The following is a 25,273-nucleotide window of genomic DNA, read 5'->3' as shown; positions in this document are numbered from 1 at the left end:
TTTTAAAGTGGTAACTATTTTGCTTTTATAACAGTTGGAATATTTTATCTATAAAACCCTTCAGCATGCATCGACTATTCTTGGTACCAAGCCAAGCCAAGCGAAGCTCTACGAAGTGTGGGCGTACTATACGTGTAATTTAATGCCTTTTTTCCCTTCGAAGTTGCTCGAAGAAAGCCTCCAGTTCGAATTTAGTCGCCGACTAGAGGAACGTTTTCTAACCCTTCCTTCTACTGGTTCCCGAGTTAGTCGAAGTCTGGGTCGAGTGGATTTTTTGTCAAGAAAACCAGGTATTTTCGTACTATACATTCAAGAAATTGGACGATAGAATCCCATCTATTTCATTCAATGAATATATTATGCTAGGAACCACAAGTGTTAGCTACTGTCTGCTGTCTCTCCACTGTTAAAAAAAATCAGCTGATGCCGTTTATTTCTTTTTAGTGGTAGAGGAGACCATTTTTGCCCTATTTAACTTTTGGAGACTGAGTGGGAAATTCACCGTTTGCGAAGAATAATTAGTGATCGTATTGGACTAGGCGTTCCTATTGGCTTCCGTTTGTGATTGAACTTTTCCCTCACCAAAAAGTTAGATATGTTTAAACGTCTTCGGTTACTCACTATAGGGAAATAAAAGGCATTAGTGCATTTATTTATTTATTTTTATAATATATATGGTACTGCTTAATTTTTGATTCTTGTGATTCATTATCCTGTGTTTTTATATTTCGCTTTTTCTTTTTCACACACACTCTCACTGATGTTTTATTCTTTTATACTTTAAAAATATATCTCAAAGGATATCAAACAGAACGAATCTGGAGTAAGGAATTTCGAGTAATACTCATTAAGAGATTTTTTGAAATCAGTAATAATAAACAACTCTATCAGTTTTAGTTACCTCTCTAGAAGGGACTTCTTGGAGATATCACGTAAATATGATGATGATGATAATAATAATAATAATAATAATAATAATAATAATAATAATAATAATAATAATAATAATAATAATAACGTTCATCAAAATTATTTCGATTTGAAAACATATCGAAATATTTTTTTTGTCTGTTTTCTTTGGCTGTTTAACTGTTGTCATTTCTAATAATCACCTAATAATCTAATAATCATGTTTTTCATTATAGATGGCGCCTAAAATTTGTCATTGGTTAAATGTTAACCAATGAGATTTTTGAGTATATACACTCACTACATTTACCAAAAAGTATTACACGCCATCTTGAAGTTCGTGATAAAAATTATGGTGGTTTGTAATACACATTAAATTTGTGTAAGTAATTGCTATAAATATTGTTAATCATTTGATTGCCATAATGGAGGTTGTACGAGCATTTACCAATGAGGTAAGGATTGATTTTGAAATTAGACATGTATACGCGATGTTATTATAATGGAATGATAGCGTATTAGCAATTTCACTTAGCTCACTTCATTGTAAAATGAAAGGTACAATTAAAAAAAAAAAAAAATGCTTTGCTGTTCTTTCTGTGTATGTCACATGTCAGAGAGTTCGAATTGGAATAGAAGTACAACTTTTGTAGAGTAAAGTTGCTCGATTGCCTGGGTTTTTCTACAAAGTAATGATTCGATAGTATTTGGAACTTTGTAGCACGCACCGGCTGAATGAAACCCAGTTATGATCATGAGTGTTGAATTGAACGAGAATGGATTTTTTTTTTATTCGTATTTTGTCGTCAGTTATCCGAAGTCCTGAGATGATGATAAGCTATTTACAAAACGATGTTTCAAAGAATTGTCAAACTTTCATATTTTCATACATTTTTTTCATATTTGCACTTAACAGATTATGTCGTCCATTTGTTTGATTTTATAAGTGGTCTGTTGGGTGCCTTTTTTTTTTTTTTTTTTTACTGGCTATGAAGTGTACCTCAGAAAGAGTAATTACCTGAATTGATCGCCTTATATATTCTTTCTCCCCATTTCAGTGTAGTTCATATATCGAGTTAAACTTAAAGCATGCAAGCTTTAAGAATTATACTTTTACAGTAATTTTCCCCGCAATTTTTAATCATCATTATATGCTGTGATTATTTAAAGGTAGTCATAATCCTACTTGTGGTTATGTGCATTTGATAGTTGTCTAATTTGTATAATACAGACACGTTATTATACTTTCAGAATTTACTTATCACAATTCAGGATCCACTGTTTTAGTGTGGATGTCCACACATTTGGATGCAGTTTTTATTAAAATTATGAATTTTGTCATTTTGACACTATTAACTAGTTGCCATTTTAATGTTTGAATACATCTGATTTATGAGAAATACCATTTTTGTGTATTTACTTACTCATGTTTATTTTAAATCAACATCATCAGTTCCTTATATATACCTGCAGAGGTTGTACAGGATATTATAAGAAAGCTACATAATTATAATTTCCTATCAACAGTATTCTTCAAATTAATTTGTTACTTGTCAAGATTCCAATATTATCAGATCTGATATTTCTGTCCTCTAAGGCACTTCTTACTATATCAATCCATCTAGATCTTGGTGTTCCTCTAGGTCTTTTTTTTTTTTTTGCCATTCCAGGAAAAAACTTGTTTTGATAACCTTTCGTCTCCCATTCTGTTTAAGCTGCCATACTACCTGTGATTAGCTTTTCCCTTGGGATTGGTAACATTCCTGAATGTTTCCAATCCCAAGTTCTTTCCTAATATCCTAATTTTAATGTGATATGCCACTAATAATATTTCTCCAAACTCATGTCTGTAGTTTCTAGTCTTTGATCAGCTGCTTTATTTGTAACTCAACTCGCAGATCAGTAAATTAAAATTGGTTTGAATACTGTCTTGTATACGACTAGTTTAGTGTTTTTGACCAATTTCTCTCTTATTCCATATACATTTATTCAGTTGACTTCCTGCCTTACCAGCTTTGCTAATACTGTTGCTATTTCCAAATGTAATTTGTAATCTTCACTAAAAATTGTACCTAAATAGCAAAATGTTTTGCTTGTACTTTAGGTTTGGCATTCAGGATAAAGTGTTTTCAATGCCTCTACCCATTTTCATTGTTTTTTCTTTTTATTGCTGACTTTCATACCAAACTTGTTAAGGCAGTTATTCAGTTTAGTTGAAAAATCCTGCCACTGCATAAAGCAAAGAGCTGAGATTTAACATCTCTAATTTTGATATCAGGTTTAATGTCACTTATCTTCATAATGTGGCTCATATAGATTGATGAATAAATAATAACAGTGGAAATAATTCACACCCTTGTCTTGAACCTGATTTAACATCAAACCATCTTACTGTACCTCCTTCAGTTCTGACATGTTGACCTACAACTGAAATATGGACTTGCTCAATGTAATGTTCTAGACTGCTGACTTGAATTGCAAATATAGAGTACATGTTGCTTGATATAAGGATTCATTTATACAATATAATTTGTAGTGTTTCTACAAAACTTAATACAGATCATTGTTATATTCCCATTATCCTGACAACTTCTATTTGACCTTTGACATTTTTTAAGCCTTTTCTCAAGTAAAAAGGAACTTCTGACCATTCCTTATGAATTATGCAGTATAGCCACTGTAATACTTTTATGCTGCTATATTTCAGCATTTTTGATCAAATATCACCGAGCATCAGAGTGAGCATACAGCATCTGTGGATGCCAGTGAACATATGGATGGATTCTCAAATATGTTTACATAAATATTATTAGACACTCATTAAGGAAATTCCTTTGTAAGTCTCACATTCAGTTTTATTTCTCTTTTTATAGGTGGGTACTGTGAGCGCTCTACTCTAATCATCTGGAATTTGACCCTCTGACCAACCCTTCTGAATTATGCAGTGTAACCACTGTAAAACATTTCTTCTGTATTTCAGCATTTCTGATCAGATATCTAGTCTGGTTGCTTTTTCATATTACTGGTTTTTGATGGTTATGTCTACCTCAAGGTGGGTACATGGATATGTATCTTAATTGCATTCCTCTTGAATGTTTTCTGTCACTGCTTGTTTTATTTAGCATTCTTTCAAAAATAATTACCACAGGCATAGAACATCTTTATCTTCAGTTTTCGTGTCATCTGTATCATCTGATTCCTTTTACAGTAATCTTTTCTTCATTTCTAAACTTTTCCAACAACTTCATAATATTTTGCCATTTTCCTGATATTTATTTCTGATGTTCTTATCAAAGTCTTCCCATTACTTTTGTTTTGCTTGTTGTTTTACACATTGCTTTTTCTCTAATTTGCTATCAAACTTCTCATTTTCCTTGACTGCCTCCTTTACCTTTCTGTATCCATCATATAGTTCTGATTTTTCTATCCTTGCAGACTTTATCATATGCCTTTCTTGCTTAATCAATCTGTTTTCTTCTGGATCTGCTTCTGAATATCCAGAGTTTGGTTTCTGTTTTCAAATTCTTTTTTTTTTTTTATTCTTGAATAATATTTGTATTTGTCTACAATTCACCTCCTGAAAGTTCAACTTGGATTCTTTTTAGAACATTTTTTAGTATGATATTCAATTTTATTCTGCTCAAAACTAAGTAATCATTTCCAGTTTGAAATCTTTGTATACTCTTGTGTATTGAACCAGCATGAAGCTGGTGCCAATTGGTAGGACTTGGTTGACTTTTACTGCTCTTTTCCATGGTCAGATCTAGATACCTATTGTGATCCTGATACAGAAATAATATGTATTGGAATGGAAACCTTCATTTTCCAACTCTGTTCAAATTCCCTAACTTGTATCTAAACCATGGTTCTCTAAAACGTGCTAAGACTCTCCAAGAAAAGTAAACAGCCTTTACAAGTGGTTTAAGACCAAAACACCAGCGTAATTCACCTACACTTTTGCCTGCAACATTTGTAAAACCACTATTAAAAGGACAAAGTCTGAATTCAACAAGGATAAATGTAGAAAACTTGCTGCTTGTGCCACTAGCAGTCATGCCTTCTGGTCCCTTGCCAAAGAAGTCATGCACAGCTTTTTGTCCATCTGTTCTTCCTCCTTTATCTCACTCTTATGGCAGCATTGTAACATCATCTAAAGACATCATCTTGGTGACAAGGGTCTTGGCTTTATTTTTCCTCTTCCAACTTCTACATAGATGACCATGGCAAATTACCTCCTTTGCTTAGAACATTGCATCTCATGCTATATGTGATCTTCCTCCAGAAAAACATCACAATCTTGAATAACTTAGATACTATAAGGCAGCTAATGGAATTCCACCCATTGTGCTCAAGAGATGTTCTCTTGAACTAACGCCTATTATCTATCATCTGTTCACTAAACTGTACTCAGCTTGCATCCACTCTCTTCATGGAAGAAAGCTCACATACAACTATCAAGCTATTGACCTATTGTTTTGTTTAAAGTAATGGAGTTTTTCAATAGTCAGATTCTTCAACACTTTGACAACTGCTAATTAGTGAGCACCAGTATGGATTTTGCCACTCCAGATCCACTGGAGATCTGGCCATCACTTACATTTTGATCCATTCCATGGAAGGGTTTCGAGAAACCCATGCTGTTGCTCTTGACATCTCCAAGGCTTTTTTTGAATTGTATCTGACATTGAGGGCTTTTCTCAACAAGTTGCCATCATTTGAACTGCTTTTGTCCTTGTGTATATGGAATCCTGGATGTGTTCTCTCTTCAGATTTTCTTGTCAGTGCCAGTATCCCTCAGGGCTCTGTCATTTCACCCACCCTATTCATAGTTTCGCTGCTAATAGCACATTTCACATCACTCATCCTACTCATATGACAGGCCTTGCAGTGTTCAAACTTTTCATGCTTCAAGATCATCTATAAAAAGTGCTGTGAACACTGATCTTCACAGTATCCTTGATTGCAGTGAAAGCAACCTAGTCAACTTCACTGTTTTTAAAATGTAATTTTGTTTGTTTTTCCTATAAAAAAGATCTCAGATCTCTGCTTTTTTTTAATCTCTGAATAATCTCTCCTCTCATACTGACTCTTACTCCAAACTTTTCCTGGCACAGGCATATCATTTCTATAGTATCACCAGCTTCCAAAAATCCTAGCATCGTTTTCTGGTCGAGACAGTACTTCTGTGCTGAACAGTTATTCACTCTGTACAAGTCTGACCAACATAGGAATACTGCTTTCATATATGAGGTGCTGCACCTAAGACCTTAAAAATTCTTGATGCTCAAAAAAGGGCAGTCCAGTTGATAAATGACACTTCTCTTAAAGACTTTAGCCACTATCTCATAGATAAGTTTCTGCATTGTCTCTTCTACAGATATTTCCATGTCCATTGTCCAGCAGAACTAGCATCCGTTGTCTCATATTCCTTCCAGATATACAGGAACTCATACTACACCTGCTTAGCATCCTTTTACTGTCAAACTGCGTACTAACTGAATCTGCTACTTCCAGTCATCTTTCATTCCTTCTACCTCAGTTCTGTGGAACAGTCTTTCATGAAGCATTTTCAAAGAATTACGATCTTCAACATTTCAAGAAGAATATCAGCATAACTGTATTCCTGACCCCATCCCCACATGGCATCTGTTTGGTATAGGCTCTGCTGTCTTTTGTGTGTGGGATAAATATGAAAATGGAAAAAAGGAGAGGTATGCTAGGTTGTACAGGGTGGCCATACAATAACTTTCCCTCTTTGGAGGCATGTATAGCTAAAACCAATAAACGGAATGAGACCAAATTTTATATTGAGACTTTTTGAAGGCATGGGGGAGATGATTTCTGCAAAAAAAAAAAAAAAAAAAAAAAATTAATACCAAAAGTCGCCGATAGGGGAAATTTTGACACTGCCAGAGCCAAAAACAAGGTGGATAATTACATTAAAGGCAGATACAATAGAATAATAACATTTCAACAGTGTAAGTGACAGCCGCGTCACTCATTCCAGCTGGATATGTGCCGCATTACAATGATAATAATAATAATAATAATTAAACTAACACAACAACTTGCGAGAGATACAGAAATTAATGTAGTGATTGAACTCGCTGGAAATAATGTTTTATTCATCAGAATCAGTGTCCCCTGGACCATATACACAATTTTCAATGTGCTGACCTTTCTTGTGTACAACAAATTGCATCCAATGTGCGACATGTTCTACAGCTGAGCATAAGGAGTTGGATTGGATGTTCATAACAGCCTATTTTAAGTTCTCTTTCAAGACATGCAAGTTGGGAATGCCACCAACATACACAATGGATTTCAAATACCCCCCACAGCCAAAAGTCACATGGAGTGATATCTGGGGATCAAGGTGGCCATGCCGTTGGAAAGAACTGACTGTACATAGGACCTGTACAGTCCCGAAGGGCCGCTACAGCATTGTACTGTTTAAGGTAAAACAACTTAACAAGTAAAGCATGCTGAGGCAAGGTAGGACATATATTGAGCACAATTCGTCAGTCATTCGAATAACTGACTGAACGTTCCCAATCCCTTTTTAGTGGAATTGGTGGCACTGCTGTCATGTACGCACATTAAAATTTGCATATTCCTTTTTACATGTGTTTACTGCAAATATTTGACTGCTTTCAGCTCTGCCAGCGCCAAAATTTCCCCCATCGGCAGCTTTTGGTACTAAATCTTTTTTTTCACAGAAATCATCTCCCCATGTCTCAATATAAAATTTGGTCTCATTCTGTTTATTGGTTTTAGCTATAGATGCCTCCAAAGAGGGAAAGTTATTTTATGTCCACCTTGTATGTATAGTTTGGGTCTCCTGTAATGAGTTTTCAGACTCAATGGAGGTGCTCATTCAATAATAATAATAATAGATAGGTACTAAAAATAGCAGGGTAGCAGGGTTTTTTCTCCTGGAAACTCTGGTTTTTCATCCTGTATACAGACAAATCGGCCCTTCAGAACACACACAATTTACAGACAAAAAATATTAGTTGTGGTGGGCGGTTGATGGAGATGATTGGTAGTAGAGGATCGGTATAGTGGTGGTGATGGAGAGTTGTACAATAGGTGTCCTCCTGCGATGAGTCTTCAAACTCCTTGGAGGTGTCATGAATAATAATAAAAATTAGAGCTATACTCCAATCTGGAATTGGCCCTCTGACCAGGTTTTCACTAGTGGCTACATTGCATAATTGCAGTTTAGCCACTGTAAAACTTTTATACATCTATATTTGGACATTTCTAGTCAAATATCTATTCCAACTGCCTTTCCACATTTCAAGTTTTTTGATGGCTTTTTTTTTTTTTTTTTTGCTTTAAGTATTGATGTTTATTTCTGATTGCATTCCTGTTGAGTGTTTTCTATCATTATGCTGTCACTGCTCTTTTTTCGTTTATCAATCTTTTTGACTAGCTAATTTTACATAGTGCTTCACTTTCTTACATTTTTTCTCTAAGAGCAACAAAAATGACTTACTAACCAGAAACTTTCTATATGCATTCTTCTTTTCCTTGACTGCCTCTTTAATCTGGGTTCACCATGGAGTTCTGATTTTTCTGTTCTTGTAGACATGTTCATTTCATGGCTCTCTGGCTGAATACATCTTTTTCAGGATTTGCCACTTTGAGTCTCCAAGGCCTGGTTCCTTTTACATTTTTTGAATAATTTTTGTGTATTTTAATCTACAGTTCACCTTTGAAAGCTGCTCATCTTTGATTCATTTTAAAAGTTTCTTGCACACTCTTCTTTTCAATACAACAGTTTTATCTTGCTGAAAATTAAATCATCACTGTTTATTTTGAAATCTCTGTATACTATTCTGTCCTGAACTATTAGGAAAACATTAACTTATGAACAATACATTAGTCAGAGACTTCTTATTTCTTGCATCCTCTCTCCATGTGAATTTGTGCCCATCTTTATTTTGGAATGTGGTGTTAGTAATGGTTGGTCACTATCCTGAGCTAAATCCAGGCGATATTTACCGTTATTATTAGCTTTGCCCTTTTCTCTATTTCTTGAAACTTTTCTATGTGGTTGGTGGTATTCATTTTCTTTGCTGTTTAGATCTCCAACAAAGACCAGTTTTTAAATTTTCTTTGTCAGCTTTCTGCTCTAATGACTCAAAAAATCCTCTGCTTCTTTCTTTGAACCTTTTGTGGAGCCACAGGCATATGTTTCTTTGTCCATTTCTCCATTCTGATATTTGCTCACATCACTCTGCTCGATATGTCTGTCATTCAAGAAACTTTTATTTGTATTTAGTGTTAAATATAGTAGCTGCAACTTTTCCATGATCATTTTTTGCCAGAATATAACATATTGTGTTTGTTGTTGGAGGTTTTTTCCACTCGGTTAGACTATAATAAATTTAGTTTAATCCTTTATCCAAGTGTAAGCAAACAAAGTTTGCACCTGAAGTATCTTTAGGACTGACGCAACTCGTGGTAAAGGTGGACCAAGCTTTCATCACTCCTTGTCTTAGTATCTCCCATAATGCAAAGCACATCTCCTTGCAGACATTTATAATGGGAATGGCATTAAGGGAATGGCCACTAACTAGACCGGTTTCGACCTTTATTGAGGTTTCGTCAGTGGGAGCCAGACCAAGAGTGGTTATCTAAGGTGGAAGCAATGCGGAAGTCATATTTACCTATACGAGTTGCCAAAAGGTGTCTCACCTTATTATTAAATTACTCTGGATTTAGAGAAAGATGTTGGATGTTTTTTCCCACTTGGTTAGACTATAATAAATTTAGTTTAATCCTTTATCAAAGTGTAAGCAAACAAAGTTTGCACCTGAAGTATCTTTAGGACTGAGGCAACTCATGGTTGCTTGGAAAGATCTCGCCTGTTTTTTGCTACTAATTTTGTTAATGTTTCTTATGCTGATTGTGCCAATCTTCAGCTCTACTGATTGCGTTAGGATTTATTCCAGTAACTCACTTTGCTATTGGTGACTTTGTTTAAACTAGTAATGTTCCAGCCAGTGTGAAATTTGGTCATGTTGTACAATCATTTTGCATTATGGTTTAAGTCAATAAGAAAATTTGGTCAGTTAAATCCCAAATTGCCAGTCCATCTTCGTTCATTTGTATCCAAGTAGATAACTAATTGATGCATCACAAGAAAGTAGGATTGGATAATAGGTAAGCAGTCCTGGTCAGTTCTCTGCATTCCTGAAGCTACGTCTCCCAATTATCCACCTTTGACACTTAAGCACTCCTTGTATAATGAAATTATCTTGCCCTCCTTCCACTTATTAGGAATTATGTTCATATTTTGACTAGTTTATTAGCTTTGTCTGAGGCCATGCTAATTCTTTGCTCATTCCTTTAGTACCCTTGCTGTTCTTCTAATCTCATGTCTGTGTTTAATTCAAGTTCAAGGAATAGTGTTAATGTTTCCAACTCATTCACTTGTATCCAATTTCATCAAGTTCCACCTCAGCATTCTGATATCTGATTTTTTTCTGCCTGGAATGTATACCTTGCATGAGTGATCAGTTAATGACTTGCCTATTAACATCTTAAGGCACCTGGCATTTTTCTATCTTTTGCATTAACAGAAGTTATTCTCCCATGGTCACTTTTATCTTTTACTAATCAGTCAGCAAAAAAATTTCTTGGATTTCCCTTCCTTCTGAGGCTAACTGATTTTTGCTTTCCTCATCATGGCTATTTCATCTCTTAGCCAGCCAAGATTCTCAGATACTATTATTAGATACAATATTCTTGCTCGAGAAGTCACTTTTGTCTTGCACTGTTTAAGGTAGCTATCTTTCACTAACTACAAATTCTATTTCCCTCATCTTGCATGCTTTTTCCTCTGTCTGGTATATATCCCATAGTCGAAATCACCTATGATAGTACTACTTGTATACATGTCTTTGGACTCCTTGGAGGTGTCACGAATAATAATAATAATATCCTGTCTGTGCAGTTCACTCCTTCAGATGATATTAGCCTATAGCAGCATAGAGGTTAATAGAACTGTGTTTAGTTCTATTAACCTCTTTTCACACCATAAAGTTTCAAACTCATTGCCTGGATTCCTCGCATTAGCACTATCATTTGGGATTTGATCTCTATTCTAGTTGGATCTAATCCCTCTATCATTAGTAGTACTTCCCCCCCCCCCACTCCACCCCTCTCCTACTTGCCATTCCTTAATCTCCCTAAGCTTGGACATATATGGCCAGCAAAATCTGGATACTATTTATACTACCTGTTGAAAGAATATAGATAAGAAGTGCACTTGGCTGTCATGTCCATTAGAAGGTGTGATAATTCTTCATGAGAACACTTAACCAGATTACCTTGTGTACATACTATAGCTATGTTCTATAATAAATTTAGTTTAATCCTTTATCCAAGTGTGAGCAAACAAAGTTTGCACCTGAAAGTATTTTTCGGTAGAGATGACCTGCTAATGCTTCTGCCTGGTATCTCCACTTGGGCCTGGCTCCCACTGAAGAGACCTTAATAAAGGTCGAAACTAGTCTGGGTAGTGGCCCTTCCCTTAATGCATAACATTAGACATATCCACAAGGAGATGTGTTTTGCATTATAAGAGATACCAAGATAGGAATGTTGGTAGCTTGCTCCACCTTTGCAACGAGTTGCCCTGGGGTTGTACCACCTTACCCCAGTCCTGAAAATACTTTCAGGTGCAAACTTTGTTTGCTCACACTTGGATAAAGGATTAAACTAAATTTATTATACTCTAACCAAGTGAAAAATAAACCTTCAACATCTTTCTCTAAATCCAGAGTAATTTATTAAAAAAGGGTGGCACACCATTTGGCAACTCCTATAGGTAGAGATGACCTGCTAATGCTTCTGCCTGGTATCTCCACTTGGGCCTGGCTCCCACTGAAGAGACCTCAATAAAGGTCGAAACTAGTCTGGGTAGTGGCCCTTCCCTTAATGCATAACATTAGACATATCCACAAGGAGATGTGTTTTGCATTATAGGAGATACCAAGATAGGAATGTTGGTAGCTTGCTCCACCTTTGCAACGAGTTGCCCTGGTGTTGTACCACCTTACCCCAGTCCTGAAAATACTTTCAGGCGCAAACTTTGTTTGCGCAGACTTGGATAAAGGATTAAACTAAATTTATTATACTCTAACCAAGTGAAAAATAAACCTTCAAAAAAAAAAAAAAATAGCTATGTTCCTATAGCAAGAAACGCAGTTACTTGCTGTTTGCTCCGTAACTGGAATCTTAGTTATATTAGACCAAATATCTACAAGTTATATTTATTTTTTCTGCTACTTTTATTTTATAATTATTTATAATTATAGCTTTTAATGCCTGTAGAAAATAAGAGATTCTTTCATACTTCCCTTAAAAATTGTATCATCTTGTAAGACTAATGCCATAAATTTTTTTTTTTTTTTGATAACTATCTTAGTTGCCAATACATTTTATTCTCCCAGAACCCGATTCAAGATAGTTATTTTTGTCACAGTTATTTTATAAATTAATGAAAATTCAAATCTTAAAAAAAAAAAAAAAATACAGTCTCTATCTGTTCCAAACTAAGTTTTCTTTATTTTTAATTCATAATCTTGGTTTGAAGATTAGTTCATAGATTGCTTGAAAGTTTGCACTTGTACGATTTTTGCTTTATAGAGAACTATACGTAATCTTGAATCACATCACATAATGCCTAATCTTTATAACAATTATCAGTAGTTTCCTCGAATTGCTCATTACAAATTAAAATAAACAATGGTTATGAAGTTAACTTATGTTCACATCTTATGCTAGTTTAGATATTATGCAGCAGTTTTGAAGTAGTGATACTTTCCCTATAGTTTATTATTCAAAATGTGCATAGATGCATGTGTAAAAAGTGAAATTTCATTTCCAAATTTTTCATAATAGAACTAAAATTGTATTTCACGTTTGATAGCTACCTCCCCTTCCTCCCAAAAAAAATAAAAAATATCACAAACAAAAACTGCTAGGTAACATAGCTGCACCTTGTTTTTGTTTGATTTCGTTATTTTTCCCAAGTAATTATACCAGATAACTTAGTTTTCCAACACAGAAATTAAATTGTGATTATTATAAATTAACAAATTTTGTATATTTTCTCATTTATATATTATTTCCTGATTATTATAAATCAGGAAATTATGTGATATTGGGTAATTGAAAAACTGTCATCCTACAAAAGCAATATCAGAATAAAATGTTTTGAATATCTGCTAATCACTCAGAAAATTTAAAAAAAAACAAATTCCTGCAGGTATTCAGCCATTTCTTGATAGTTTGTGTTAACTAAAATTCCCAAGAAATGGCTAACAGCCTGTTACTTGAGCAGAAAGGAATATTAGCAAGTATATCTAAGACACAATTCATTTCTGAGATGGCAAGCAGCAGTAACATTTGGGGTAAAAAAAGGAAAGTTTTGGAGATGCAGAAAAACTAATTACAATGAGGGAATTTTTTCTAGCTCTGAAGATAGCGATTTTGCCTGCAGTTTGTCTTGTTGTGCAGAAGATGGGTGATTGTCACTAAACACCACTAGCTTGTCCACAGTTTCCATTCATAGGCAAGCCAGGAATTACTGAAGACTTTGACACAGCAACATTTTAGACTTCCTTCAGACTTTCTAGACAATATTCTTTCCTTTATAATATAACAGACTTACCTTTATGCTTGCCAACATCAAGTTGAGTATAGTGCATTCTCGCAGTACACTTTGGAGCCCAATAGGTATAAACATGTTACTTACATTTATAGCACTTTTGATTGTGCAAGGTATCATGGAAAAAAATGCCCACTCTTAAAAAGTATTGGTCTACAGAATGGATTCTGAACATGTTTCGTGATGTTAAGACTGAAAAACAATTCAGTCTCATTGTGAAGTATTTGCATATTTAGAATAATAAGGAATATGATTAGATAACACATCCTTGCTCAGTCCTCAACAAAATTTATGATTTTCTTATGAATATTTGTTGCAAATTTAAATCACTATACATTGCTGAGAGAGACACAAGTATTGATAAAAGCCTTATACCATTCAATGGCAGATTGAAATGTAAGCAGTATATTCCCCAAAAGAAAGCAAAGTATGAGGTAAATTTATGCATTGCAAAGCGCAAACCTTATATGGGAAAGCAGAGTGTATTCAAGCATCATAAATATTCGGATTTTCCCTTATTGATGTGTGTAATAATGGAGTTACTAGACAGATCTTTCTGGGGAAAGGTTGCTGAGTTAGAATGATAACTACTATATGTGTCCTAAACTTGTTGTTTTGCTTTTATAGCGTTGTATATATAATTATTGTACTATAAATGCAAAAAAGGTGAGACATGCCTCCAGATCTGGCATCAGGAAAACTGTTGAAGGGGAAAATTCGAGCTTACCAGCGAGAAAGTCTTTGCACTATGTTGAAAGACAAAGATGTTTTTCTGCTGTCTTCCCTGCTACACTATCCATCCATGGAGAAGCATGGTTTCAAAAGAGATAAACCTATTGCTGTTATATGGATACGACACTATGGGTGGAGTCTACATGTGTGATCAGTAGCTATCATTTTACTTTGTAATGAGGAAATAAAAATTATTTCAAAGAAAGTGTTTGGACATATATTAAATTTTATTATTTGGAGCACTTTCCTCCTGTACAAGCAAAATATGTCTACCTTGACATATGCTCAAACACAAAGATGTTCATAAATTCACAGAATTTAGGAACGTTACAGCAAGAGGATCAAAATCTATTCTAGACTATACAATAGCAAATAATAAAATAGGTAAATTCATTCTTGATGTTAGTCTTTTCAAGGTTTTGAAACTGAATCAGATCATTATTTATGTGTGACATCAGTACAGTTCCTCCAAAGATGGATTAAGTACTATTATCCATTAGACAACCAAGAACTTAGGTTCAAAGCCAGCTCATTATCTGACTCTGATAAAAGAAAACCAGCAAAAAATACAGGAAAAATTACAGCAACTACCCTCAGATGAATCTGTTAATGAAGAGTGGAATCATCTCTGCAATATTTTAGGAGTTCAGCCCAGGAAATCTTGAGAAGGAAAAAACACTGGACAAGAAGAAAAAAAAAGGTCTTCGTAACTGGGACCCAGAAATCAGGAAAATCATAGATGAAAAAAGGAAGGCCTATAAAAATGATTAAGCATAAACAAAATAGAGGATGAAATTGAATATAAACACAAAAGTGCAATAGCAAAAAGAGAAATACTTAAAAGATGGAGTTCAATGGAACAATTTTGTTACCAATTTAGAAAACAATATTGATAAACCTCAAACACCAAACATATAAATTTCTAAGACACATGAATAATAACCTATTGATCAAGATCAATACCATACCTTTGGAGGACTGGCTTAAATATAAAGAATTATGGACAATTAATGACAACACACTCTCAGAACCGTTATCTGCAAATAATTCAACGGATTCCTTGATCCTGGAAGATTTAGAGTTGACACTTAAATAATGCAATAACCATGGAAGACCAGGAGAATATGGTATCATCATGGACTTTTCAAATGCTCTAGAGACAGCTTCAGATACAAATTACTAGAATTCATGAATAAGATTGTAAATGGCCAACTACCACCAGAAAACTGGCAAAATGCTATGATTGTCTGCATCTTCAAAAAAGGTAATATTAATGAATGTTGAAACTATAGAGGCATTAGCCTTTTAAACACTGGATATAAAATATATTCAAATCTCTAAAAGACTAAATTAACCAAATATGAAAATATTTTGGGAGAGGAGGAACAAAACGGATTCAGTAAAGGCAGATCCTGCACTGACGCCTTTTTCGTTCTCAAGCTCCTGATAGAAAAAATAAAAGAATTCAATTTAGAGACCCATATGTTATTCGTCGATTATAAAAAGGCTTTAATAAAGACAATCATAATAAGCTACTGGAAATTTTAAGAGATGACAACATTCCTAACCTATTTCAAATGAGTTATATATAAAACAATAACCAAATTTAAAATAAAGATAGCTGCACAAAAATCTCAATCACAGAACGTAAATGCAGGTGTCCAACAAGGGTGAAGTCTATTGCCACTCCTCTTTAATATCTATATTAATAATAATATAAGAGAGTGGATGGAAGCAACCAATTTTGGCATTCACATAAATGATTACACCAACATTGGTACAATTTTATTCGCTGACGATTAGGATCTAATTGAAAGTAGCGAAAATTCACTACAGTGAGCAGCTTTTCATTAAATGAAATAGCAAAAACATCCTATCCTATCCTTCTCATCTGTCTAGGACGTGTTGAGTCTCCCTCCTAATGATGGGGTTACTGGCATATTAATGCAGCTGTTTGCCACTCCTCTGTTGCATCCCCCTAAGGGCGATATTTGTGACTGTGATCCGTGTGTGTGTGTGTGTGTGTTCATGGGCCCAGTTTGCCTGCTTGCGGGATGAAAAACTCCAGATAAACTGGGGGGGGGGCTGTTGTCCACACCCAAGACCGGCTGACTTGGTTATTGCTGAGGAAGATCTTTAAGCTCCTCACGTCATCGACGGGAATTGAACCTAAGACACTCCTTCTCCAGGCATATGGTTGCGAAGCACCACTAGGCTAACCATGCAGACAGCAGAAACATGCAATATGGAAATCTCCACTTCCAAAACCGACGTCATGGCATTTAAAGGCCAAGACCCAATTAGAAGCAAAATTTGTATCAACAATGATATTATTGAACAGGTTAATACATTCAAATGTCTAGGCTGCCACTTACAAGGTAGGTTCCAAAAGTTTTTTGACATACAAAATTCGCACCAATTTTATTATGGTTTCAGCTCTCTACCTGCATCATTCATTTGGAGGCACTTGTTTGACTAACATGTGGCATGCTTAGTGGCTGTAATGTTAAAAATTGAGTACTGCACTGTGATAGTTTTTCACCAAAGAATGGCTTTCTCCAAGTGCTATGAAACGGCAATTTGATGATGTTTGTGTGAAAGTCTCTCCTTCATATTCCACCCTGAATGATGGGCTAAGCAGTTTTGCCTGGAGAGAGAGCATTAAAGATGATCCTCGTGATGGTCAGCCTGTGGAAGTGAAGACTGAGGACAATGTCTCTTGTTGAGGAGGAACCGTTCACTGATAGACAGCTGAAACTCAAAGGAATCTCAGCAGTTGGGGCTTGCTGAGTATATATATCTCATCATCTCGGTATATATAAAGGCTTTCTATAACAACTGTCGTTTGCATCATTCACGAGAAGCTTCACAGCACGAAAGTCAGTGCAAGTTAGGCGCCCTGACTTCTCTCTTCATTTCAGGAGGAGCATCATGTGACCTGTTCATGGAAGTTTTTAGAGCTTTGCGAAGTGAATCAGAGAGAAGTGCTGGAATTCATTGTCATTGAGGATGAAATCATGGTCCTTTATTATGATCCTCTTACTAAAAGAGATTCCATGGAGTGTCGCAAACTAGGCAAAGCCATGCCGAGAAAGGCCAAGGCCACGAAGAAGGAAGAAGGTCATGGCAACAATCTTTTGGGACTGCCAGGGAATTCTCTTGATTGACATCAAGGAAAAGAATACCACCATGAATGTAGAATATTTTGCTTCACTCCTGCACAAATTGTGCGATACCATAAGAGGAAAAGACGGGGAATGCTGAGTCATGGTATTTGCCTGCTTCACGACCATGATCCAGTCTATTGTTGCGACGGCTGCAATGAAGGACTGTGGCTTCCAGGAGATTAAACACCCTCCCTGCAGCCCAGATCTAGTACCCTGTGACCTCTTCTCTTGAGCAGATAGAATAAGACTGATTCTGAAATGAGATTTATGTGCAAAATGGCTGGATATAATAGACTAGACATCAAAAGAAATGGTGATATCTTGAAGGAACTTGATGATATTTATTTTTAGGCTAGATCGATGTTTATATATATATATATAGAGAGAGAGAGATATGGAGGCAGCATACAGAAAGAATGAGAAGCTTCTGAAGACTTCCCATAGAGGTACAGAGATATCGACCTCAAGGGAGAAGAAATATAGAATGGCCTTTGAAAAGATAGACTGTAACAGACCACTAGGCCTATTACCAGAAAGGAAGAAGAACATATCTAGATTACAGCGTAGAAATTGCAAAAGCATTGCTACAAGTTGATGCTCCTTCTTCAGCAAGCAGGAAAACAGACAATCCTTCCAGACTTCTGTGTTTGAGCACTGCTCTCGCACCATTTCCTGGAAACTTTTACACCCACAGTTTTAAAAAAAATTAAGACAAATGTCTTCTGTTATGTCTGCTTAAAAAAATCAGAAAGGAGATAATAATATGGTGTCCTGAATTCAAAACTGCTTTGTGCATTCGCTCTTGTTTTAGGGTGTTCCATACTGTTCATGATACAAATTTTGAACAGTATGAAAACAAAAATATTGTCTTTCAGGCCATCAAAATGGTCTTTTTCTGATTTCAGATAGAGATTGTACTGATTACATTTCCTCTTGAAGAGGAATTTGTTAAAGTTGTTTTATAACACACGGAATAATATATTATTCCTCTCGAAGTGGCTAATATCTTTTTTTTTTTTGAGGGAATAAAATATAGGGAGGACTATGAGGACACATGCCTTCTAGGTGAAGCACTTTTTTTTATGTCTGCTGTGGACATAAAAGAAGTTTGTAAATCTATAATATGCTATTGTAGGGTAATTAACATCAGAGATAAGACTAACATGTTTTTTCAAGTCTCCCATAAACTAAGTGATTGCCTTTCAATATGCTATTTACAAAACCAAATTCATCTATTCTTCTAAATATTTTCATAAGCATTCATGCCAGTATGAGGATTCTAATCCATAGCTACTTAGTAAAAAAAGCAGCAACCCCCATTGGCTACTTAAGTTTGTCTCAATCAGTAAAATGATCGAGTTGACTAAGGCTGTGAGTTTGTTTTGATTGCAGTTATGCAGAAGTAACAATTATGGGTATACTATACGTTAAAGATACTAAGCAATTTTATAAACTTGGTTTTAATCCTTTTTTCTCAAGTAAGCAAACAAGCAAGTCAAGTTTGTACCTGAAGTATTTTCAGGTCAGAGGTAAAAAACTTTCTATGTCTTTCTCTCATCCTGAGATTTTTATTTAATAAGGTCAAAGCACCTTGCGGCAACTTGTTTAGGTAAAATTTTGAAGTTCTGCATTACCTTCAACCTTGGCATCTCGGGGTCTGGCTCCCACTGACGAGACCTCAATAAAGGTCGAAACCAGTCTGGGTAATGGCCCTTCCCTTAATGCATAGCATCATACATGTCTGCAAGGAGATGTGCTTTTCATTATGGGAGATACCAAAGAAAGTGATCAGAGCTTATTTCACCTTTACCATGAGTTGCCTCAGACCTGAAAATACTTCAGACACAAACTTGACTTGCTTGTTTGTTTGCTTGCTTTGGAAAAAATGATTGAAACCAAGTTTATGAAATTGCTTGGTATCTTTAACATATTTATTATTTATTAATTAATCCGAGCAGTCACATTTTAAAGAAAAACTTTAATTTTGTAAGAAAATAAGTACAAAAATTAAACTCCTGCTTTACCTAATAATTTATTATTATTATTATAAGTCACCTCCATTTAGTCCAACTCATTACAGGAGACTCAGTGTATCCACACAATCTATCATACTTCTCCTTGAACTCATTAACAGACAAAGAACTCACAACTGACTGGTAACCAATTGCACTCATTCACAACTTTCCAAGCAAAGAATCTAGTTCTCACACCCTTATTAACTACACCTTTATTCAACTTCCAGGGATGATCCCTTGTTCTGCTCCCTCTAGCCAAGTGCTGAAACATTTCCCCCTGCATCAATCCTATAAAACTCTTTAAGCAACTTAAATGTTTCTATCATATCCCCTCTTTTTCTCCTGTCAACCAACTTCTGTAATCCATACACCCTCAATCTAATCTCATAGGGAACATTCTACAGGCCACTTACCATCTTGGTCACTCTTCTTTGAATCCTCTCCCCTGTTTCCTCATCCCCAAGAAACTTCAGACCAGACTTGAGCACAGTCATCCAGATGTAGGCATATCAAGGCTTTATAAAAAAAGGAATAACTTCCTTATCTCTACATGTTAATGTGTTCTTCAATAGCCAAGTAATCTTATCTCTAGCTTCATCGATTTCCTGGAGTACAGTACCATCAATGTGATACATAGCTTGTAATCTGTTTTTCCCAAAATGCATAACTTTATATTTCTCCACATTAAAATGGTACCTATTATCTTTTTCCTATACTGAGAGCCTAATTAAATCCTTCTGCAAGCTTTCCATATTGCATTGATTAAGTATTACTCTACCTAATTTTGCATCATCAGTAAACAATGGAATATTTCCTTTCAAGTTATTTCTCATATCATTAATGTAAAAATTAAACTGCGATGGTCCCAGCACTGAATCTTGCTTCACGGCACTAGTCACCATTTTTGCCTTAATTATATCCCTCTATATACCACTTTTTGATATTTGTCCAGCATCCACCCTCTTATTCACTTAATCGATGTCATGTCCATCCCCATTTGTTCTAATTTGTGTAGCAGAGTTCCATGTGGTATTCTGTCAAATCCCTTTGCAAAACCATCATGTAAGCATTTCTTTTATCCAATCCAGGTGTTACTCAATAATAAACAGTTAGTAAATTACTAAGGCAAAACCTACCTTTCACAAACTCATGTTGATCCTCATATTTTTAACTACCTATTCTTGAATTCTCTTTTTTACCAATTTTTCTAGTACTTGCCCTAGATATTAGTTGGTCTGTAATTTGCTACTGCAGCCTGCAAGGGAATTATTTTGCTCTCTTTTCACTTCCTGAAAACACTACTAGAGCTGAGACTAATTAAAGAGCCAAGTCAGAGGTCAGTCCATAGTCATTCTTTTTTTCCTCTTGACTATGGATTGACCTCGGACACACAACAAAAGAACTTTTTGGAATTTCCTTGCCCTTATTGGCTAGATTCTTCTTGTAATCTGAGTTTGCGTTCCTTGCCGTGCTGGTCATCTTTCTTGCCTGAGAATTGTACTGTTCATGAGTTTACTGGTCAATTTTCTCTTTATATATTCTCCACAGCATTTTGTTCTTCTACAGTGTGTGCATAATTATTACTCATCCATCTAACTCCTATCTGATTAATCCTCCTTACCTTAGATATACAATTTAATATTGCTTCCTCTAGATAACCCGTAACTATATCCCATGCACTACTAACATCCTTATCCTGCAGTGTTTTATGCTATGACACATTTAAGCTTCTTCATCTTCATACATAATCATCTGTCTTGTAGTTCTACATACATACATCCCTTTTTGACAGAACATTCCTCATGTTTTACAATCTCCCAACTCAAGACTGCATGGTTACTTTCACCAATCAGAGCAATGTGGTCATCTTGGTTATAGATGGCTCTTCTGATCCTATGACCAGGTTCAATATTCTCCCACATCTAGTCCCCTCCATCGCATTATGCCTAAAATATTTATCTCTTAGTTGATGTATAAATTCTATTTCCTTCATAGTTGAAGTCCCCCCATAATAATCACTCTGACCTGTATTCATTTTACTAATTTGGTGATGCTTGTCTTCTAGGTCATCTGTCGAACCCCATAGCATATAGCAATAACCAGCTGTATATTTTGTCTTATTGGCCTTAATCTCACACCAGACTGCTTCAAATGAACAGGTGCCCTCCTGCCTTTCTCCCATTCTTTTTAGCTGCAATTTATTTGTTATCAGCAGTTCCCACTCCCCATCCTATTTTCCCTGAAAATACTAAACCGTTCACATTCTATCCCTTAACTACATCATCTGCTGTTAGCCAAGTCTCACTAATGCCTATAACTTTTGGTGAGGTTGCATTAACCAATGCCAGAGAATCCTCCTGCTTGTTCCTGATACTTCTGGCATTAGTATATAGAAACTGCAGCACCCCTTTTATCACCCACCCACCTTTACTTTCTGAATTGATTACCCTATTCAATATTTTTGCTTGAGAGACTAGATTCCTCACTTGGCCATTCTCACACTCACTCGCTTCATGGGTGCCTTCACACAAAACTCACTTGGGTTCCACCCTAATTGCTGAAGTTTCCCAGAAATTGTGCTTCAACATGCTCGGTGAACAAAGCTCTCTCTCTCTCTCGACACCTAACACCATAGCCATTTAGATGCAGTCCATCAGTGTTGTACAAATCCTTCTGTCAGACACAGACTACAGATCCATACATCCTACATCATTCCTTTTGTACACTCTACGTATAGATTCAACGCCTTCCTCCTCAGTTCACCTCTATCATAGCATGGTAGGAGACTTACAATCTTCACCTTCTTGCTTTTTAGTTTTGCCTCTTCTAACAATTCCTTTACATCCTTCCTCATAGAATAGTTCTCACCTCTCAAATCCTTTGTGCTCCTCTGTTACTAATGAGTTCATTAATTTGCTTAGGCATGGACTCTTTCAACATAGAACACATATTTTTCTTATTTCTGCATCTTAAAACCATACATGGGTTGTATTAAGTTATCCTTTGTATCACAATTTAATTTCCAAGTCTCTTTTAACCACAGCCCACAAATTTTCTTATGGGTTAATCTCAGGAGAGTTATCTGGCAACTGAAGCAGTTGGATGTTGTGATTTTTTAGAAACCCTTTCACTTTTTTTGAAGTGTAGCATGGAGCGAGATCCTGTTTGAAGATGAGTTCTTTGTCTTTTGGATCTGTGGGACCACTCTTTTCTTCAATATTTGTATGTATTGGTCACTTTTCATTATACTTTTAACATGCACAAGTGATCCTGGATGGTCATGCGTAAAACAACCCCAGAACATCTTTTTAGTCGTTTGAGTAAGTGTAGTTTCCCTTGTTTGCCCACATTTTCTTTTCTGTTGTGAGAAAAGGTACCTATATCCTTAAACCTCTTTGTCGTCTTGTCCTTTGAAGAGTCTTAGATGTTTCTGTGTGCTCCTTGTACTTGCTTTGGCTATGTCGATGATTTTGTTTGTATAGAGCTGTTGTTCAGAATTAGGATCTATTTCTTGCAAGGCTGCTGTAATTGCTGGATAGGTAAAGATGTGTTGGGGAAGTTGTTGCAGTTTCTGTATGTTCTCGTATCATCTGTATTGATCTTCATTCCTCTATAATGTCCTGTTCGTAGTCTTGCTATCATGGCGGAGGTCTTTCTGTCAGCACTGATTTCGGGAATTTGATGTTGTATCACTGATTTCAGTGGAAATCAGTGATACAACATCAAAATCTAGTTTAGCTTTTGCTAGTGCATTGGCACCAGCAAGAGTTATCATGTGAGTTTCTTGGTTGAGTTCTCTGGCCTCTTTTGCTAATTTATCAGCTGCTTCATTGTAATCAATGCCTACATGAGCAGGAATCCATTGTAAAATGCAACTTTTTCCTAAACACTTTAGTTGATTTAAAAGTTTATGGATGTCTTGTGTGAGGTTGGTATTCCCATTTTTGATTGCCTCCATAGCTGATCTTGAGTCACTGTAAATTATAATTCCTTCAGATTGTTGAGATGATGATAGTTTTAAGTAGGCTTCAAGTGCTTTATTTATTGCGTAGAGTTCGCTGGTAAAATTGGAAGCGATTCTCCCAGGTCCAACTTTTATTGAAAGTTTTTCACCTTTCGGGAGTAGGAGAACACCAGCACCTCCATTAATCATATTGGTGTCTGACGATCCATCGGTATAACAAATAAACTGTTTGGAGGATGAAAGAAGGTTGATAGTATTTAGGTCTTTTTCTTGGAGCATTTCTTTTGGTTCTTTTTTTGTACAGAGTTTGGTAAGGTTTAGATTTATGGAGGTATTTGGAGGTGAAGGACTGGAAAATTGAAGTTCTTTGTTTATGTGGGCATTTAGCTGATTAAGACCTATTTCCTTCCTGATAGTGTCATCATATTGTAATGTTGATGATATGTGAAGTCTGCATTTTTGATTTCAATGTTCATTAGTTTTTAGGGAGATATGATCACTTTGGTAGCTTCTGATATTATTTATGAATTTTATGGTGGCAAATTTTCATCTGTCCTCCAGCAGGTCAAGCCCACATTCCTGTTGGGCTCTGATGTTGTTAGTGGATGAGACTGCACCAATGATAATCTGATGCTTTTGCTTGTGTTTTGTCTAATTTTTTCTTTACTGATGTGGCCGAAGGTGACCAGATAGGTGCTGCATATTCCATTATTGGCCTTATTAGTGTAGTGTAAGTAGTTTTGAGGATTTTTGGCTTTGCGCCCCAATTTGTTCCACAAAGCCTTTTTAGTATATTTAATTTTTTTAGAGCTCTGTTGGAAGTGTTAGAGATGTGTTGTGCAAAACGTAATTCCTGATCAAGCGTAATACCAAGATATTTTGGATTTGTGACTTTTTCAATTAGCTTGTTGTTGATCATGACATTGGGATTGTAGGAATGTCTATTTTTCCTGTCTGTACTAAAGGTGCTTAGTTTTGTTTTGTCTGGGTTGATTTTGAGTTTAAGTTCATCTGACCATTTTTCTAATCCTTTCATGGATTTGTTTAGAATGTTCTCTGATTCTTTGATTTTAGCACTAGTGTGCCAGATGGCTATATCATCTGCATAGCAAGTTACTTTTGTGTCTTCTGTAAGGTAGGGATGAATGTTATTGACATATAGAAGGAATAGTAAGGGACTGAGTACTGAGCCCTGGGGAACACCAGCCCAGGCTCTCTGCTCTCTTGATATTGCTGCATTGATTCTGACTTTGATCTTTCTTCCTCTAATGAAATCAGCAATCCAGATTAAAGCATTTCCTCTAATTAACCTCTTAAACCTCTTTAAAATTGCATTAATGGTATATAAATACACTCATTGGCAATTTGTCTTTGAGTCATGAATGTGTGCTGAGAAAGAGTACATATTTTTGAATACTATCTTGGAGATGTATCCATTTTATGGTTACACAAAATGAATAAAACACTACGAATGTCAACTTGTTTACACTATTAAAAACACAACAGTATTAATAAACATTGTAGAGACAATTAAAACACACCACAATAGTAAACTAAAACCAAAAATAGTAAGCCAAAATCAAAATTATTGTGAACTGAAACAAAAACTTGATGAATTTGGCTTGTTTGGATTAATTTGTTCCCTTCTGTATATGAGATGCCTTAATTATATTACGAACAGTTCTGAATAGTAGGCTAAATCATTCTCTGAGATGTTTTATTTCTTAATTTTGAAACATTCTCTATACCACAATCCCACCTATTGCAACTGGTTTTTGAAATTTGCCTATTTTGAGAT

General features: G+C 35.5%; 1 protein-coding gene across 1 annotated transcript in view; it reads left to right on the top strand.

Moving 5' to 3' along the window:
- Positions 1-1,228: 1,228 nt before the first annotated feature.
- The window catches only part of Isha (Insulator su(Hw) mRNA adaptor), a 314,370-nt gene continuing 290,325 nt past the window's right edge, over positions 1,229-25,273 (top strand). The window contains exon 1 of the mRNA XM_090409621.1: positions 1,229-1,364. Within this exon, the coding sequence (XP_090265747.1) occupies positions 1,335-1,364 (30 nt within the window). The 5' untranslated portion in view covers positions 1,229-1,334. The remainder of the gene's footprint in view (positions 1,365-25,273) is intronic.

This window comes from Typopeltis vanoorti, chromosome 19 (genome assembly GCF_054136105.1).
Source record: "Typopeltis vanoorti isolate ZY-2024b chromosome 19, IOZ_Tvanoo_1.0, whole genome shotgun sequence".
Taxonomy (NCBI): domain Eukaryota; kingdom Metazoa; phylum Arthropoda; class Arachnida; order Uropygi; family Thelyphonidae; genus Typopeltis; species Typopeltis vanoorti.
The sequence above is the reverse complement of the archived record's forward strand: the minus strand, read 5'-3'. Positions and strand labels throughout refer to the sequence as shown.